Raw genomic sequence first — 20,467 nt, forward strand, 5'->3', positions numbered from 1 at the left:
TTCCACTTTCTTGCCAAATACGAGTCACTCTAAACAACTCAAGCCTACAAACCTCAAGTTATTATTTTAATAATATTCACAGATCTTCCAAATTTCTTTTTAATCACTCCAATACAAGTTACAAAGGTTAATCATTAACAGATACTTTTTTTTCATTCTATTGAACCTTGTGCTTTTCTTGATTTATCACTACTATTGTGATGACTACTACTCTAAACTTCACTTCTATTTCAAACTACAACTACAATATTCCATAAAGTTTTCCTTCACTTCAGACTCCACTGTAACTCATTTTCTCCAAGAAATTTCTTAGTTCCTCAATCTTTCTCTTCTCCCATAATCTGCAGATTATTAATCAAAGGGGAAGTGAAAAATCAAATTAAAAAAAGTGAAGAGGGAATATGAAAAGAGATCAGCACCTAACATAAAATCAAATATTTTCTATGGACATATAAACAGCAAAAGGATGGTGAAAGGAAGACAGCAGCTGATTAGGGAACAAAAATGAGTTTTAGTTATGGAGGCGGGGCATAGAAGAGGTAGTAAGTTAATACTTTGCATTTGTCTTTACCAAGAAAGATGCTGCTGCCCAGGTCACAGTAAAAGGATGTTTCATACACTTGAAGGATTTAAAATTGATAAGGGAAGATATTGATTAGGCTGTCAGTACTTAAAACAGAAACAGCTGCTTGTGGGAAAACGTGAATGGCTTTCAGGGGAGTGCATAGGCCCAAGATGTTCCCTTTAGGATGAAATGCAGAGTAAGAAACCTAGAGAATCCTGGATATCTAGGATTATTCATGAACAGATAAGAAAGGAGAGACGCTTTTAGCAAGTACAAAGGGAGCAAATCAGCAGAGGCCTTAGTGGAGTACAGAAGGTGCAGAGGCAAACTCCATGGAAGCAAAGTGGGGCATGAGAAAGCACTGGCAGATAAAATTAGGGAGAATCCCAAGATGTACAAGCATATTAAGGCAAAATAGGATAACCAAAGACTAGGACACAAAAGTTGGAAAGCACCGGAAATTCTCAGCAGGTGTGACAGCATCTGTGGAGAGAGAATAGACCTTCAGCATTGTGCTTTTTTCAAAGAGTAGGACCCATTAGGGACTGTGGGGGCAATCTGTGCATGGAGCCAGAGGACATTGGTAGGGTGTTAAATGAGTGCTTCACATCTGGCTTCACTCAGGAGAATGATGTAGGTACAGAATTAGGGGAGAGGTCTGAGATTCTTGAATTGGCGACACGGTAGCACAGTGGTTAGCGCTGCTGCTTCACAACTCCACAGACCTGGGTTCGATTCCTGGCTTGGGTCACTGTCTATATTGAGTTTGCACATTCTCCTTATGTCTGCGTGGGTTTCCTCCGGGTGCTCCGGTTTCCTCCCACAGTCCAAAGATGTGCAGGTTAGGTTGACTGACCATGCTAAAAATTGCCCCTTAGTGTCCTGAGATGTGTAAATTAGAGGGGTTAGTGGGTAAAATATGTAGGGCTATGGGGGTAGGGCCTGGGTGGGATTGTGTTCGGTACAGACTCGATGGGCCGAATGGTGTCTTTCTGTACTGTAGGGTTCTATGATAATATGAAAGAGGGATGGAGTGAGGTGGTATTGGAGGGCTTAAAACTGGACAAACCCAAAGGTCCAGATGAGTTGTATCAAAGGTTGTTGTGGGAGGCAAGGGAAGAAATTACAGGAATTTTGTTCCAAAATTTTAATTCACAGGGGAGGTGCCAGAGGATTGGAGGGCAGCTAATGTGGTTCAAAAAGGATGGGTAGAGATAAGCCAGAGAATTACAAACCAGTGAGTCTCACGTCAGTGATACTAAACCTGTTTTGAAGTAGAAAATTAAACCCCACTTGGAGTGGCAAGGTTTGATCGTAACTTTGTCAGAGGGAGGTCAGGGCTAACAAATCTGATTTAATTTTAGACAACACGAAGATTTGCAGGGTGTTTGACAATGATCTTAGGTTGTAGGAAAATACAGATGATTGTCAGATGGGCAGGTCAGTAGCTGATGGAATACAATAATCCTGAAAAATGACAGGTGATGCACTTTAGAAGGATTAACAAGGAAGTACTTAATGAATGGCTTTTCCTGATAATATGACTTTATTGCTGGAATTTTGAGGTATTGGAGATGGTTAATAAGAGTATTGCCGTTGATGAGGTGCACACAATGTTCAAGAAATATTTGATCAAGTGTCGGACAATAGACTTTTGAGCAAAGTTATAATTTAAGGAACATAAGGCAAGTACAAAAGTGGAGTAACAGGAAACAAACAATAGCAGTTAATGCACATTTTTCTTATTAGAAGGTGGTCACAGTAAAGGAAGGGAATTTCACAGTAATTTCATTGCAGTGTTAATGTAAGCCTTACTTGTGACTAATAAACTTTTACTTTAAAGATCAGTAAAGTTCCCAAGAGTTGGTATTAGGACCCTTGTTTTTTCTGATAATATGACGTATACTTTGGTATACAGGGCATGATTTCAAAATTTGTGGATGATACAAAACTCAGTGAAAAGATTAGTTTAGAACTCCGAAAGATCATCAACATATTGGTGGACAAGTGTTGATAAAATTCAATGCAGAGGAGCGTAAATTGAAAGGACATGGAATGGAACACAAAATAAAGGATACAGGCTCAGAGTTACGTGGCTGAATAAGTCAATGAAGGTGACAACAGATTGAAAGCATGGCAGGGATAAAAGTAAATGGTTTTTGGTGACATGAACAAAGTAGACAGATTTGTGCTATCTATTCAAATAATCAATGTCATAGATGCATCCTAAAACAGCAATTGGATTTTACCATGCAGGTTACACTTTTTGCTACAGTAATTACTGTAACTATAAGAGGCATGTTTTAGTTACATTGACAAAATCTTGAAGAAAAAACCCTTTCATTACATTTTGTTTGCTGTGCAAAAGACAGTTAGATTGCAAAATAAATACCACAGTTGGTATAATACCTAGCAAGTGGCAAAATATTTTAAAAGCACATTTATGAACATAAAATCCCAAGTTAATCATGAATGTTTCATATAATTTGAACCCAGGCTTCATAAATTACCTTTACAACATTCTCAGTCAAAAATTGCTTGCTAAATGCCAAGTCTTGGTCATTAGTGAAAATTTTGCAATATTTTAAGTCTGAACCAATACTTTATCAGTAAAAATGGCAAATAAGAAGCCTTTGTAATGAATTCCATCCTCACCAACCTCACATCTACAATCCGAAATAAAAATAGGACTTTTACTTGGCTTCATAAAACAGAAAACATGGAGAGATGGGGCTCACCAAACTATGAAGAAACCACACTCAAAAGCCAAGACTATCAATAGTTGTATGCATGCTCTCAAAGGAGATTACCAAGAATTGAACACATACTCCAAAACCCTTCCTAGAACTGTTTTATACTCCAAATGCAGAAACTTCTTAAATTGTGTAATATGAATTACAAAAATATTTAAAATTATTTTTTGAACAAATAAAACTTTTTTTTTTACTATATTGCTTTTGCAGCCCAAAAACACATTTAATGTTGGAACTTTACCTGGTATCACCCTCAGACTTTGCAATGTGGCCAAATATATGAGCAAATGAATTGGGAATAATGCCCCTAAGTTCAGGCACAGCTCGCACACCTTCCATGGTAAATGTTTTGCCAGTGCCCGTTTGTCCATAAGCAAAAACAGTACCTGAAGAAATGAAAATAGGCATTTTGTAAGTTGCAGCTGAAATACAACAAAATGAGACTTAACAGCATTGTATAAGTTTCATAAATGAAAAAGTTGTGAATGTCAGTGTGAAGGATAAGTAAATGGAATTCACTTTCAAGGAATTTTCTCTATTGCTTCAACAATTTTATATTTAGATGGTTAATCCATTAAAATAATTGAGGCTCCTTTTTCTAGAAAGGAGAGGACTGAAATGACCTGATAGAGGTCTCCAAAAGTATGAAGGGGTTTGACAGGATAGACAGAAGATATTTCCACTAGTGGAAAGTCCAATACTAGAGGTCATAAGTAAGGAACTAGGATGAAACATTTTACTTAGTGAACTCTACATTCCCAACACACTATCACATGAAATGGTTGACACAAACATGTGTGCACTTAAAAGGGAAACTAGAAAAGTATATGCAATATTAAGGATTTGATGGGTGAGATAAACAACTGAGTCAGAAGAGGCTCGTGTGGAACACAGACAGTAGCTTGGCTGGTTTCTGTGTTGTAAATTCTATGCAGCAATAACTCATTGTTATAACACCTTATAGCAGGCACCACAGTTTTGGCTGAAGTTTACTGATGGTGGTGGCTGGGACTGGTTAGTGCACAAGAACAAAGTAGCTACCTTTCACTTTTGATCCCTTGGCCCTTATCCATTTTATATAAATATTTAAAATGCATCAGCAATACAGGTCTCTACTATATTGTGGTTCCTGGGGACCCCACTCCAATTCAATTTTGAGGAACTGCTCCACTGTCAGAGATTCTGCCTGTCAAATAAAATGTTAAACTGAGGGCTTATCTGCTCTCACATGAACACAAAAAAACCCACAGCACTATTTCAAAGAAGAATAGGGGATGAATTCTCACCGTCCTAGCCAATACTTATCTTTCAATCTACATCACTTAAAATAATTAATTCTGGTTATAAGCACATTGCTGTTTGTGAAAGCTAGCTGCATGCAAATTGGCTGCTGAATTTTCTAACTTACAAGTAACTGCATTTTCAAGAACATTTCATTGGCTGTAGAATGCTTCGAGACATCCTGTCCTAAAAACATGAAATGTGCTATAGAAATGCAAATCTTTCTTTACTCCTTTGATATGAAATTAAATTCATAATAACAGGGTGAATTGTTTCTACTCTTTCTCTGCTGATTATGGAGAAAAAGTCTTCAATTTCTGATATACTGGAAGCCCAGTAGAAAACTATCCTCACAGTCAGTAACCCTGGCAATAGTTTCCAAGCATGTTAAGGAAATGTATTCAGCTTCCCTTGTAAATACAAATAGTGAAGATTTGGACAATGCTCCCGAGAACATTTAACAAAAGCCACAATGTCTTGAAAGGATTTAAACTAGGGTCACACAAAACATAGGGACAATGGAATTACAATCTGTTATGGCATTTTTTGAAACAGCATAAACATCACTATAATAGCTATTCTATTATCAATGAAGCTAATATCAGGTTTAGTCCAGTAATCAGACTAGATCCATAAGCATCAACCAGATCTAGTACTGGAAGCTTTGGCACAGAGCTATACCAGTAACTATCAAAAACTGTGTCATCAAAAGAAACAAACAGAATTGAAAACCGATATCAAAAGCCACCTCAACTGAGGTTCAGCAACATTGATACAGACTTCGAACAGCCATAATTCTTGCACAAGCAAAATTGCGTACTGCAGGCAGGCTGCAGATATAATGGAAAAAGCAACTCGGCAGTACAATGAACACTGAAGTATTTTGTTAAGGATGGTGTATTTGACTGTAAAGACAAAAATTGTTTGGAGAATTTTAGGGAGGATAACAGTTAAATATTTTATGGGTGAATCCATTTAAAAATCATGTCTGCTGAACTAAAGAAGAAAATATTGCAGATAATTACAGATAAAAGCAGTAGGCCTCCTGTTAATCATGTGTGAAAGCAGCCACTGAATTGACACAAGACAGAAATATGATTGATTTAAGCTTAATTGACTTATTTCTCAAGCGTGAAAATAATCAGCATGAATAATACCTAATGTCCTTTTGATTGTAGCATGCAAAAAGGATCATAGCTTCAGTCAAGGTCGCTCACAAAAAAAATGAAAATGCTTAAAATAGAAAACAAACATCAAAAAATGCTGAAATGAGGAAGATAATTAATTACCTTGGTCAAATTGCTGATTTCCATCCACCCACTTTCTATTTTGCGTAGAACAATGATCCATAACTACCAGTGGAGTTCTAATGCAGCATAGCTAGACAGCACAGCAATTGCCCAAGAAGTTCAGTTTTCTGGTGGGCAACTGCTGCACTGGGAACCATCAGAAAATGTGATTTAAATCACAAACTTTGGATGGTTTCAAATAGTTATCCAGAGAAAGAAGAACTAAAACTACTTCTTGCTCCAGGGTAACTACTGATCTTGCCCAACAACTCCCAAATGGAATACCCTACTGTCATCCCGGCTACAAATGCAACTCCCCGCCCCCCCAATTGACCACCCCACTAATTCTCCCCTTTACAAGGTTACCTTCTTAGGTTGAAAGCGGCTAGGCCACAGACCTGTACACTTACCTGCTTTACTGCAACCATGCTGTAAATGGGGCGTGGTTCCTTACATCTGATGGTGCAACATTCAAAGCCTTGGCCTGAGTTGGCAGGTTAGGCGAGAAAGGATCACCTGGATTTCCAAGTAGGCAACTAGGGTGAGTGGCAATCCAACTCTGATCACCTCTCCATGGAAGCTCAGGCCCATTATTTCCAGTTGATTTAGAAGTTTCAATTTGAAAAATTGCACATTTGTAGCAATATATCTAAGATATATTTATTAAAACAAATTATGAAAATAATACACCCAAGCCTTTTTTCCAGACAACCAGTCCTCCTTGGATTCAGTTAAGGGAATTCATTCCTCCACCAATTTAATTTTTCTAGCAGCTCAGCTCCCAGAACACACCCATTAACCATCCCTCAAATAAAATCCATGATCCATTCCGTTCTATCCCACGCTGCCAGCAATAAACTGAGAGATGCACTTATTGCATGCTTATTTGGAATACTCTGGATCCAAGTTGTCAGGTCTCCAATGGAGGGAATGAATAAAGACAAGAGATGTTCATATAATTTCCTTTGAATAGATTGAAGAGGAAAATAAATATATACTGAGCAAGATTAATTAGTGCAATAGTTTTCCTTGTATGCATTACTGGCTTCCCACAAACTGGGAGGGAGGGATTTGCGTGATCTGGTTTTGAAATCCAAATTCAAAACAGTGATAGGAACTTTACATTACAATAACTTAAAAATTAAATAACCAAAAGCAGTTACCATTGTATCCTTCCAGAACCGAATCTACAATAGGTCTTGCAGTAAGATTGTACACATCCACTTGTTTGCTCTCTGGACTGAAGACTGTATCAAAAGTGAATGTTTTTGGTGGCTCATTGGCAGCATCTGTCTTGTAGACAGTAATTGTTCCTCGTATCTCATCCACATTCACCACTTGTCTGTGTCCCATATTTCTTTCCTTTTCATTCATTGGCCGGCAGCGTACCACAACCTTGACATTGTCACTGGCCTCGACCCGGTCAATTTTCTCCAATTTATTACTCTGTAGACATAGCAACAAGAATGGCTGATCATAAAGAAAAAAATTATGGCAATATTTCCACTTTCTGCTAAAGTCAACTTCAAGTGAAATACTTTGAATGAAATCTTTTCTGCTCCACCCCAAAATTCTCTCTCCTGTTCTGAAGGCACTCACTCACGCAAGTTAAAGTTGCATGAATAATTGCAGTCCAACCCAAGTGACCATTTAACAGCATTAAAGGGTTACTCATTGTTGGAGGCATCACAACTGAATCATATCTTTTCCTCAACTAACTTGACATTCAGAGACAGTAATCATGAGTGAAACAGCTCTTCAATTACCCAGGAGGGTAGAAGCCGCTTGTAATTTTTGTTAAAATCAAATTACACATGGTTTAGTGCTGCACCAGAATACAATCAAATCTTTTCATATAAAATACATCATGTGGCATCCGGTCAGGCAAATGATTGGAAGGTCTAATATCAGCTCATTACAGATACTTTCTAGTTAATGTTGCACACTTAATAGTTCTGAAATGTATAAAGTGCTTGCACTTTTTCCACAATGGTCCCTGGACAGACCTGACTACAAAGCTAAACACAAATATAAAATTAATCTTTCCACAATCATCACCGCCCAAAACATCTGCACCACACTGAAGTGGTAAATATAAGGTTTCGCATATACCCAAAGGGATTTTGACACAATTCTTATTACTGCCTGGAGACAAAAGCAGATCAAAGGCAGCCTCATAAGAAGCACTTGGGATTAGGCTTACATTCTCATGCCCAGAGGGCTATACTTTGCATAAATAAATCTATACTGATCTATATTAATCTAAGTTGAGGTGCTGTCTCTTTGATGAGAACGTATACAGCCAAATTTATCTATTTCGATTCGATCTGGCAATGGCTCAGATCTAAATAGTGCAGTCCTGCCACATCTAGTCGTGAATGGCGGTGGACAATTAAACAACAAACTGCAGAAGGAGGTTCCACAAATATCCCCATTGTCACGTAGTGCAAAAGACAAGGCTGAAACATTTGCAACAATCTTCAGCCAAACGTGCAGGAGGTTTTCTCCTGAGATCCCTAGCATCACATATCAGTTTTCAGCCAATTTGATTTATTCCACGTGACAAAGAAATGGCTGAAGCCACTAGATACTGCAAAGGATGTGTGTCCTGGCAATAGTCTAGCTATTTTACTGAAGATTTCAGCTCCAAAATTAACTGTGACCCTAGCCAAGCTACTCCAGTATAGCTATAACACTAGTATCTACACAGCAATGTGGAAAACTTCCAAGTTCAATCCATAAAAGTAGGACAAAGTCAATTGGCCAATTACTGCATTGTCAGTCTTCTTGCAATCATCAGCAAATGATGGAAGAACTTATCGACAGTGCTATCCACAGCACTTGCTCAAACTGTGCACTGATGCTCAATTTGGACTCTGGCAGGCTGCTCAGTTCCTGGTGTCACTACAGCCTTAGTCCAAAAATGGGCAAAAGAGCTGAGGTGAAAGTGACTGCCATTAAGGCTGCATTTGATCAAGTGTGGTGTCAAGGAACCCAAGCAAAATTGAAAGTCAATGGAAAACGCTGGGGGGATTTTTTTTTGGGGGGGGGGAGAGGGAGAGAGAAAAGAGATTCCAACCATTATCTTGTGCATTGAATTTGTGTCTGTAGATGCCCTGTTTATAAACACCAGTCCTTACTCACCCAATGAAGTAGTGCTCCAAAAGCTTGTGCTGCCAAATAAACCTGTTGGACTTTAATTGGTGAGACTTATTATTTTGAAGGTCAACAGTTTCCCGGCCAACATGTGTCCCTCATACATTAAACAATTACAGTGCAGAAGGACAGCACACTATTCTCCAGAAGTGCAACATACCTTACCCCTGTCCCTCACCTTTTCCCCATAGCCCTGCAAATTTTCTCTTCAGATAGTCATCCAATACCTTTTCAAAAGCTGTGATTGAATCTGTCTCTATCACACACTCAGGTAATGCATTCCAGGTCCGAACCACTTGGATGTGCAAAAAAACTTTTCCTCATCATTTTTGGTTTTTTTTTACATGTACCTAACAACATCACAAAATCCTATTATCATCACACTGTGGCTTAAGACAATAACTGCACATGCATATTATCTGTTTTATTTCCTTTATCCCAAAAGTGCTTCACTGGCTGCAAGGTGCTTTATGGCATCTGTGATTACAATTAGCACAATATAAATGCAAGCCTATTTACGTGTACATGAAACAAAACAAGAACAACTCAAAAATCAACTAATCAGTCAGAAGCACATCGGGACATTTAGTGGATTTCAAAGACACCATGTAAGTTTGTCGTTTCCACTGGAATGGAGCACAATATCAACAGGAAAGATCTCACAGCAGATATACCTCAAGCTTACAAAAGAGAGGTTATTTGAAATCAAGTATGGGACAAATACTCAAATTTATACATACTTTCTGTTTTAACAGGCCCTCAGGTTCGAGAATGACTTGCTTCCACTCCAGGGTTTGGGTTCTGCAGTGGCAGAGTCTAATCCTAGCGTTGCAGACTCTGCCACAGGTTTAAGCAAGTGATGCTTAATGAGGAGGAACACTTTGGATTCTGTGCTCGCTTTCTGCTGTTTGTGTATAAGACAAGCAGTTCCCATGTGCCAAAGTTTTCAGAGTGTCGTTTCCACAGCCCTCCTAGAGATCATCTGCCACTCTGGAGCTCAGAGTAAAGCACTTGTTTCACGAATCTTGTGTTGGGCATGTGGACAACGTGGCCCATCCATCACAACTAGTCAATGATAACCAGTGCCACGAAACTGGGGATATTGGCCTGGGAGAGCACGCTTGCATTGGTACACCCATCCTGCCAGTGGATTTGCAGTATTTTGCAGGGGCAATGTTGGTGATATCTCACCAATGATTTGAGGTGACTGCTGTACATTGTCCATGTTTCTGATACATACAAGAGGGTGAGAACCATAGCTGCTCTGTGGACCATGAGCTTGCTGCTGGATTTGAAGTCTCAGTCTTCAAACATTGTTACTCAGATGTCTGAAGACTGCACTGGTGCATTGAAATAGATTTTGGATTTCATATTTGATGTCTGTCCATGTCAAGAGGAGGCTCCCAATGTATGGGAAATGATCCACGTTTTCCAAGGGCTCACCATGGATCTTGCCAGAGCAAGCTGGTACAGAACCTTTGTTTTCCAGATGTTTATTCCGAGACCCATTCTCTCATATGCCTCAAATGAATGCATCAACAACGGTTTATAGCTCAGCCTCAGCGTGCGCACACACAGACATCTGCGTACTGCAGCCCGATGCCAGAAGTTGGAATGGTCTTGGTTCTGGCTTGGAGGTTGACCAGCAGGTTAGCTCCAGTCCATCAGGGAGCTTCAAGATGATGGGTTGGAGAGTTGCTGCGAGGAAGACAGAGAAGAGCATTGGTGTGATAACGCAGCCCTTTTTGACTCCAAGTTTGCACTTGTATTGGGTTTGTGGTGGTTCCATTGGTGAGGATCATGGTTTGCATGTCATTTTGAAACAGGCAAGGATAGTGATGAATTTCTGCAGGCAGCCAAATAAAACGAGGATATTCCACAATCCCACCACAGTTGACAGAGTTGAAGGCTTTCACAAGATCGAAAAAGGCCATGTACGAGGTTGATGCTGCTCCTTGCACTTTTCCTGGATTTCTCATAGTGAAGTTCATGTCCATTGTGTCTCTTAATTGGTAGCTGTACCAAGACTCAGGGAGGAGCTCTTCAGCCACTGCGGGGGGGAGGTTTAAGGAGTATTCTCGCAATGGCCTTTTATGTGGTGGAGTAGGGAAATCGCTCTGTAACTTCTACAGTTGGACCAGTCTCCTTTCTTGAAGGTCACAATTAAGATGTCTCTTGAGATCTCCTGACATGTTCTCTTCTTTCCAGACAAGGGTGATGAGGTTGTGTATTCTTGTCAAGAGTGCCCCTCTGCTGTATTTTAGTACTTCAGCAAGGATTTCATCTGCACCAGAGGTCTTGTTGTTTTTCAGATGTTGAATTTTTTTTTAAACCCCATAGTGAGCTGGGGTTTCATTGAGATGGTGGTAGGAACCAAATTGCAGGATGGTGTCAAGGGCATTTGTGTTGAAGGTTGCATCTCTGGTTCAGGAGGTCCACAACGTGCTGTCTTCAGTGGGTATTGATTATCTTTCTGTCTTGGATAAGCACATCTCCATTTTTTGACTCAGTGGTATAGTTTCCTGAATACTTGGACTACAGCGGGTTTTGTGTACCGAAGAAGCCCCGCATGTCATGGTTGTCGGCAAGTTGCTGACTCCCCTGTGCTCTTTCCACCCACCATCTAGCTGTTCTTTAGGTCATTGGTTCTTTGTTGCACCTTAGCCTTCAGTTAACTGTAAGCTTGCTTCAGCCTACAGGTAACTGAAATGCAGGAACACCTTGCCTCCCGATCATCGAAAGAGTCTTGGTGTTTCCTGGTTGAGTCTCCTCACAGGTGCTGACTACGGTGGCTTTCAAGGTGGAGCAGGTGCTGTAAGCACTCTGCACTTCTGGCTCATTGGTCATCACCAGATTAGCTGCGAGGTGCTGGCTGAGTAGGTCTTTCTTCTTAGGGTCTTTGAGTCCAGAGACATTGCGTCTCCTGCACAGTTTTTTCTGTCTCTGCTGGTTTGGGGCCAGGGTGAAGAAGATGGTACAGCAGATTAGTCGGTGGTCAGTCTAGTAGTTGTCAGCTTTGGTCACGTTAAGAGTGATGTGGACATCCTTGCAGTCCCTCACTCAAACAACAATATAGTCCGGGAGTCACTGAGGTTTACAGTACAGAAACAGGTCCTTCGGCCCAACTTGTCCATGACGCCCCAAGTTTTTACTACTAAACTAGTCCCAATTGCCCACATTTGGCCCATATCCCTTGATACCCATCTTACCCATGTAACTGGCTAAATGCTTTTTAAAAGAAAAATTGTACTTGCCTCTACTACCACCTCTGGCAACTCGTTCCAGGCACTCACCACCCTCAATGACAAAACTGCCCCTCTGGACCCTTTTTTTTAAAATCACTCCACTCTCACCTTAAAACCTATGCCTCTAGTTTTAGACTCCCTTACCTTTGGGAAAAGATGCTGACTATCTACACCTTATCTATGCCCCTCCATATTTTACAGACCTTGATAAGGTCATCCCAAAGCCTCCTATGCTCAAGGAAAAAAGTCCCAAACTATCCTTATAGCTCAAACGGTCAAGTCCTGGTAACAACCGGGCAAATCTTTTCTGCACTCTTCCGTTAATAATATCCTTTCTATAATAGAGTGACCAGAACTGTACACAGCATTCCAGTCGTGGCTTTAATGTCTTGAACTACTTCAACAAGATATCCCAACTCCTGTATTCAATGTTCTAAGCAATGAAATCAAGCATGCTGAATGCCTTTTGCTCCACCCTGTCCACCTGTGACTCTACTTTCAAGGAGTTATGAACCCATACCCCTACATGCTTTGTTCTATAACTCTCCCCAACATCCTACCATTAAGTGAATAGGTCCTCATCCAATTTGATCCACCAAAATGCATCACCTTTCGTTTATAGATCCCATTGCAATGCTAGATAACGTTCTTCACTGTCCACTATGCCAATCTTGGTGTCATCTGCAAACTTATTAACCGTGCCTCCTAAATTCTCATCCAAATCATTAGTGTATATAACAAATAACTGTGGACCCAACACTGATCCCTGAGGCACATCGCTAGTCACAGGACTCCAGTTTGAAAAACAACCTCTACAACCACCAAGCCAATTTTGTCATCAAGCCAATTTTGTTTCCAATTGGCTACCTCACCCTGGATCCCGTGAGATTTAACCTTATGCAACACCCTACCATGCAGCACCTTGTCAAAGGACTTGCTAAAGTCCATGTAGACAATGTTGACTGCACTGCTCTCATCTACTTTCTTGATTATCCTTTCAAAAAACTCAATCAAATTCAAGAGACATGATTTTCGACTCACAAAGCCATGCTGACTGTAATATATTAGGTGCCAGTGCTTGGAGCAGGGGTGTTGCCATGAGGTCTTCTGCTCATCGATTTGGCAGAACAGAATATTTGTAATGACCAGGTCACATTCTAGGCATTGTCAGAAGGATGACTCTGTCAGCTTTTGTTTTTCCCCACACCTTTCCTGCCAGACACGCCTTTCTAAAGGTTTGCATCCCTCCCGATTCTAGCGTTGAAGTCACAGAGGAGAATCAGCAACTCATCAAGGTCCTAAACAGCAGTCTCCAAACCTACAATCTCTACTTTCTTGGAAGGAAAGGGCAGAAAATGCATGGTAACACCACCATCTGCAACTATATAGTTGCTCCTTCACTGTCACTGGGTCACAAACTTGAACTTCCTTCCTAACAGCACAGTGGATATACTTATACCACATGGACTACAGCAGTTCAAGTAGGCAGCTCACTAGCGCTTCCTCAAGAGCTACTGGGAATGGACAATGAATGGCCTGAGAGTGTAGCAGAGGGAGGTTCAAATGAAACATTCAAAGGGGAACTAGACTATTATTTCGTAAGAAAGAATCTGCAGAATTAGAAGAGGGTTGGGGGGGAAGCACTAGGTGAGTTAAAGAGTTAGATACAATGACCAACTGGCCTCCTGTGAAAAAAGCTGGCTTAGCGAGTGACACCCCCATTACGTGAAAGAATACATATTCTTAAAAGTCAGCAAAGGCTAGGGATGCTTTACCAACAGCACAGAGGAGCAAGCAGTAGATGCCTGGGCTCACATCCAAGTACCTTAAGGACCAGCTGACAGAGCTTAGTTTACTTTCTATGATGCAGATAAAGTTTAAGAATATGATACAGGTTTTAAAAATAATTAAATAAATTGGAAAATGCTATTTTGGTACTAGGATAAAGAATAACACAAGAGGACTCGTTCTAATGATTATATATTTACAGTCAGTGTAAAAGTTGAATAAAACTTGCTTGCATTATGAATTGTTGAAACTTACACTGAATGAGCAACCGTATTCAGCAGTTCAAGCATAAACCAGTTTTCAGTGCACGACAACATGGAGAAATTGGGATACAATGCAAAAGACATGCCAGAAAGGTGATAAAGGTTTCATTTATCTGATTAAATTGTCATCAATAGAGTTGTATTGGAAGTGGGAGAGAAAATACGAAGGCATTAGAGTGGAGCTATACATTTTTAATCGAGGTGAAATGGGATAAGCTAAATAGTGCTGCTTTCATTCACGGCATCCCAACAAGCCAAATACACTGAAGTACATAGATCATTCAAAGGAGTAGGATCCCTTTTAAGTTGAAAATGTAATCAAGTATTTCATAAAATGATAGTGACAGGCACTCAGCAAAATGAATTTATTATGATAGTACTCCTGAAGCATTTCTCTGGGGGTAAAAATTCCATTCTGTGGAAATGGTAGCCATATTAGAGCACAGTCCAGTTACTGCCATTTCCAATTCAGTAACCTTTAACACAACATATGGGGAATACGGAAAAAAGCAACACTTACGATGCACTGCTACCTACTTACTGTCCAACATTTCTAGGGTTATGCCAAGTATGATAACAAATGCACCAATATTGGGAATCAAGTCATTTTCCAGATCTAATTAATGAGTAAGGCAAAACTGTCCTACACATTGTGGTACCCAGCAAATTTCTTAGTTTTACATTAAGCTTTGAATATACTTCACTAGTACTGAAGCTGTACTTTTTTTTGTACTTTCATTGGATGTGCTCATCACTGGCATTTATTGCCCATCCCTAATTGCCCTTGAGGGGGCACCATATGTCTGTGGATCTGGAGTTAGATGTAGGTCAGACTAGGTAAGGATGGCAGATTTCCTTCCCTAAAGAACATTACTGAACCAGATAGAACAATCAATAATGGTTTCATGGTCATCATTAGACTTTTGATTCCAGATTTCTTTATGGAATTCAAGTTTCATCAACCTGGTAGGATTCGAACCCTGGCCCCCAGGGTATTACCCTGGGTCTTTTCATTACTGTTCCAATAACAAAACCACTGCCTCTGCCGAACTAGTAAGTCCTCGATGAAATCAATTCTAAATGTGGGACAATGACATTATATTGCACAACAGAATATATCACTAGTACATGCAGAAATAATTTATTTATTGAATTATCAATGAAAACATACAAAATAAATATGAACTGTTGTCTATTGAGAGTTATTACAAATTTTTAATGATGAACGTCAACTTTATATAAATTCACAACTTCAACAATTTGTATTTAGAGAATCTTTAATATCTGAGAAACGAGAGCCAACGAACTAATGTTAAGAGTTTTACAAGAATTGACTAAAATCATAGTTAAAAATTGTTGAGAATCTTTTTAAAAGATGCGATACCAAGATGAAAAGTTCCAAATAGAAATAAACTGCAAAACTGTTATAAAGCAGTATATGGAATATCTACAGGAGGATATGGATTTTGAATTCAATTCGCCATGAGTTAAGCAGCCAGTTGAGACAAATAGGATAAGAATGATAAGCCAGTAGGACCTACTACAGAAAAAGGATAGCTACAACTGAGTTTTTGATTTTTTTTGTATTCTTTCACGGGGAAGGCCAGCATTGCTGCCCTGTCGCTAAATACTCTGAAATAAAAGATATTTAAAAGTCAGCCAGGTTGCGGTAGGCCAGACCAGGTAAAGATGGCAGATTTCCTTCCCTAAACGATATTAGTAAACCAGATGGATTTTTATGACAATTGGTGATAGTTTCGTGGCCACTGTTACTGAGGATAGCTTTACATTCCAGACTTTAATTGGTACAGTGGTTAGCACTGCTGCCTCATAGCGCCAGGGACCCAGATTCAATTCCAGCCTCAGGTGACTGTCTGTATGGAGTTTGCACATTCTCCCTGTGTCTGCGTGGGTTTCCTCCTTGTGCTCCAGTTTCCTTCCACAGTCCAAAGATGTGCATCTCAGGTGAATTGGCCATGCTAAATTAACCCTTAGTGTCAGGAGGACTAGCAGGGTTATGGGATACAGCCTGGGTAGGACTGTTGTTGGTGCAGGCTCGTTGGGCCGAATAGTCTCTTTCTGTACTGTAGGGATTCTCTGAATTTAAATTCCACTAGGTGCTGTAGTGGGACTTGAACCCATGTCCCCACGTTATCCTGGGCTGATATTATCAGTGCACCATGGAGACGAGATGGGCAGAGCAATGCAACTGAAGAATTAAGTGGTTCTGGAAATTCATCTTGGGTCAAATAGGCTGCATACTATAAAGGTTAGAGAAAGGGTACAGTGGATTTTGGTGACAGTCAAATAGTTGGCCTCAATTTTGCCAAAGATTAAAAATGGTTAAAGAACTCACTCTGTAAAGGGGTAGGAGTAAACCAAGCAACAATATCCCACAGAGGTTGAGATAAATGGGATGCTGGTCTGTGTTGAACATCATCAAAGGATTAAGGAACACGAGGTTATGTCAGTTGTGGCTGTGGCCAGGGTGGCCATCCAACTGCCTTTGAGCATTACCAAATGGTTTCATGCTCTTAACAGCCAGCCAGCCAGAATGGATATGTAGGGCTGAATGGCCTCATTCTGTGCGGTAACCATTTCATTCTTCTAGAAATGGGAAAATGGTTGAAGAGGAATAAAAGAAAATGAAAAGTATGGGCTTACTGGTGACAAGGCTCATTGTATTATAAAATTGAATATAAAAGCTCATTGAATATAAAAGTAGGGAGGTCTTGCTGCAGCTGTATAGGGCATTGGTGAGGCCGCAGCTGGAGTACTGTGTGCAGTTTTGGGCGCCGCACCTGCGCAAGGATATTTTGGCCTTGGAGGGAGTGCAGAGGAGGTTTACTAGGCTGATACCGGAGTTGAGGGGGTTGAGCTATGAGGAGAGGCTGAATAAACTAGGCTTGTACTCGTTAGAGTTTAGAAGAATGAGGGGAGATCTCATTGAGACGTATAAGATGATGAATGGGATGGATAGGATAGAGGTGGAAAGACTCTTCCCGCTCAAAAAAGACAGTAGGACTAGGGGGCACAGCCTCAAGATAAAGGGGGGGCGGTTCAGAACGGAGTTGAGGAGGAACTTCTTCACTCAAAGGGTGGTGAATCTCTGGAATTCTCTGCCCGTTGAAGTGGTGGAGGCTGCCTCGCTAAATATTTTTAAGAAGCGGGTTGATGGGTTTTTGATAAGAGAGGGGATTAAGGGTTATGGGGAGAGGGCGGGAAAGTGGAACTGAGCCACGACAGATCAGCCATGATCTTATTGAATGGCGGGGCAGGCTCGAAGGGCCAGATGGCCTACTCCTGCTCCTATTTCTTATGTTCTTATGTATTATGTAACTGTAAGGATATTAAATGGCAAAACACTCATCTACCAAGTTTGCACCAAGGCAGCCAATATTTAACAATGGCACAAGGAATGTGGTTACATGGACAGAGGTGGACTGGGAAGGACTTGAAACATAGGGCTGCATAAATGGATGGGGAGAGAAACTACATAATATGATGTTTGGGTTGGGCATGTGAATGACAAAAGAGACTGAGGCAACCAAATCGATACTTTCAACCTTGGAAAGAAGAAGTCCTGTATGCCTTACACTTGACGTTGAGGGTGCAAATGGTGGGGAATGTAGTAGGTCAGATAATAGTTCTTTGTTGAGAAAAGACATTTGGAAATTTTTTTTAACCTTCCAGGATTAATGTACAAGAAAATCAGAGTAATCTCAGATTTAAAAAGAAGAAAACTTGAACAGGCAAGAGGGTGAAAACAGCGCTCCTGAAATCTAGGATTAATGCTTTTCTTGTCAATTTTAAATGAATTGAAATTTATTTATACCATTGCAAATGTGCAAGGACTCCAACTACTACATGAACATTAATTAACAAGCCTAACAATTAGAAGAACATCTGATCCTTCCTGTAAATCTGCAGATTAAAAAAAACCACTATTTGAAGACTCCTTGCAAAACTACAATAAATAATGACGCAGTATGACAACCAAGCTAACAGGCTAGCATGGCTCCAGATCATTTTAATTGCTCTTTTCTACACCCTTTCCATTGCATGTGCAATTACTAAAGCACGTAGACAAACTGTAGACAACAGTCCAAGTGTAGTCTTAGACCAGTATATTACAAAGCTTCAGAACAACTGTGTACATATGGAATTTTTTTATGTTTAAATACCAAAGTACTTCTGAGCAACATAAGTGTATATGAGGACATACTTAGGTTAGGTTTAATGGAACCGCACTTCAGAGCTGAGGGCCTTGGTCACTGAAGGTATGATCACAAACAGCAAACAGATTTGAAAGCAAAAATGAGAATTTTAAATGGATCAGTGAATGCAGGAGTGACAAGTGAAACAGCTTAATTTTTGGATGATTTCAAGTTTACAGAAGGCAGTTAGCCGTAAGTGCGTTAGAATTCCACAATCCTATTTCTTTTCTTTCATTTCTCTATGTTGTCAACAAATTTTAGCATTGCAAGCTTAATCTTTCCCTTAGGATCTCAGTAAAGCTTCTTTCACCAATTCCAATCAATTGCCACTCACGTTATAATTTCTATTTATCAGTACTACTATACTATTTGTCAACTCAATTGCATAAACAAACTAAATCTCTTGCAAATCCTCCATCCTAACTGATCCTACTGACTTGGCAAAAAAAAACAGAAATTTAAACAGATAGATACTGGTGACTGAACCAGTCCCTTTAATTGCACCCAGGGATTGGACGGCATAAGCAGCGAGACTGGAGAGCAGCTTTTCCCCTTTATGTCAATATTTGCAAAAATATCCATCAAAATGCACTGCATTCATTAATCTTGCAATGGTAAGTCTTCAACATGGCCAAGCACACAAGGCCTCTATGTTCCTACAATCTGATGAATTCGTTTCCTCATACATCAAACTGCAGATGCACTCCCCGGGCACGTCACTGGCTTTTCGGGTCGATGCTGACATTGTTGACAGCACAACCCAGGCTGCAGCTTGGCTCACAGCCTCCCCCTTTGTGTGTGTGAGCGATGGTGGGTTGTAACAGGCCTAGCTGCACATCCCGACTTCTTAAACACCGCCCCCCGCCACTGGACAGCCATCGCAACATTATTCTCAGGATAGCTGGCAGGATTATTCCAATAGGTTGCCCGACCCTATCCCAACAGACTCATGAAAGGGGGGGGAAGAGAGAGGCTGGAGTAATACATGGGTCTCATTCATTCCCCCACAAGGGAGAGGACGTGGTTTAATGCGGGATGACTAGGACAGAATGGGAAGGCTGCCATGATTTCTGCCGGACCCTCCCATTTCCCCAGCGCCGCAGTCTGACTGCTTGCTACTCGCCCGGGTTGTTGCTCCCATTTTCGCTCCAAACCGAGGCCTAAGTCCGCATTAAGAACGCGGACGGATCCGGAGCCACAGCCCTTCACCACGCACACTGCCCCCACCCCACCCCAATCTCCCAGGATAATGGATTCCCAGACCACGAATTCGGGCCATTTAATAAAAGGCCCGTGAAGCCGTGTTCCCCGCGCCGTTTATAATCAGTGGACGGCCTCCGTTCGCTCACCGGCATCTTGAAGAGGCTGCCCGAAACCGTTGGATCTCGAGCGCATTCAGACTCGAATCAGCCTCGAGCTCCCCGGACCAAACCTTTCCAGCGCAATCTGCGCCGCGCATGCTCAGTCCGGCCCGACAACCCCGACCCGCCCCCGTCGCCTGACGGACAGCCCCGCTGACCAATCGGCATGCGCTGTAGGGGCGGAACTTCGTCACCAGCATCCAGTAAGAACGAAAGAAGGCGACCCTCAGGGCAGTGTCTGGGCGCGTCGGGTTACCATGGCCACCGCTGACAGACAGTAAGGAGAGACTCAGAGCAGTAACAATGACCCAGAAGAGGAAAGCGCTGCAAGCTGGTGAATATGTGGCAGCGGATGGGGTAAATAAAAATTACACGCCAATATTGTCTTTTTAGTATGAAGGGGAATGAAACATTGCCCATTTCTGGCACCGGCTTCCAGCCGCATTTTCCACGACCTGCGGCATGAATGAGATTTGCAAACATGGCTTTGTGCCAGCAAAAGTGAAACTGCTAAAACTCACTTCACATTAAACCAAACACAGCCAGTGG

The 20,467-nt window shown here is 41.0% G+C and overlaps 1 protein-coding gene across 1 annotated transcript in view; it reads right to left on the reverse strand.

Moving 5' to 3' along the window:
• The window catches only part of kif3a (kinesin family member 3A), a 65,112-nt gene extending 45,100 nt beyond the window's left edge, over positions 1-20,012 (reverse strand). The window contains exons 1-3 of the mRNA XM_080201315.1: positions 19,907-20,012; positions 7,052-7,334; positions 3,560-3,704 (exon numbers count right to left, since the gene is read on the reverse strand). Of these exons, the coding sequence (XP_080057441.1) occupies positions 3,560-3,704; positions 7,052-7,334; positions 19,907-19,912 (434 nt within the window). The 5' untranslated portion in view covers positions 19,913-20,012. The remainder of the gene's footprint in view (positions 1-3,559; positions 3,705-7,051; positions 7,335-19,906) is intronic.
• Between the last annotated feature and the right edge of the window lie 455 nt (positions 20,013-20,467).

Source organism: Carcharhinus amblyrhynchos, chromosome 13 (genome assembly GCF_965287045.1).
Source record: "Carcharhinus amblyrhynchos chromosome 13, sCarAmb.v2.hapA, whole genome shotgun sequence".
NCBI lineage: Eukaryota > Metazoa > Chordata > Chondrichthyes > Carcharhiniformes > Carcharhinidae > Carcharhinus > Carcharhinus amblyrhynchos.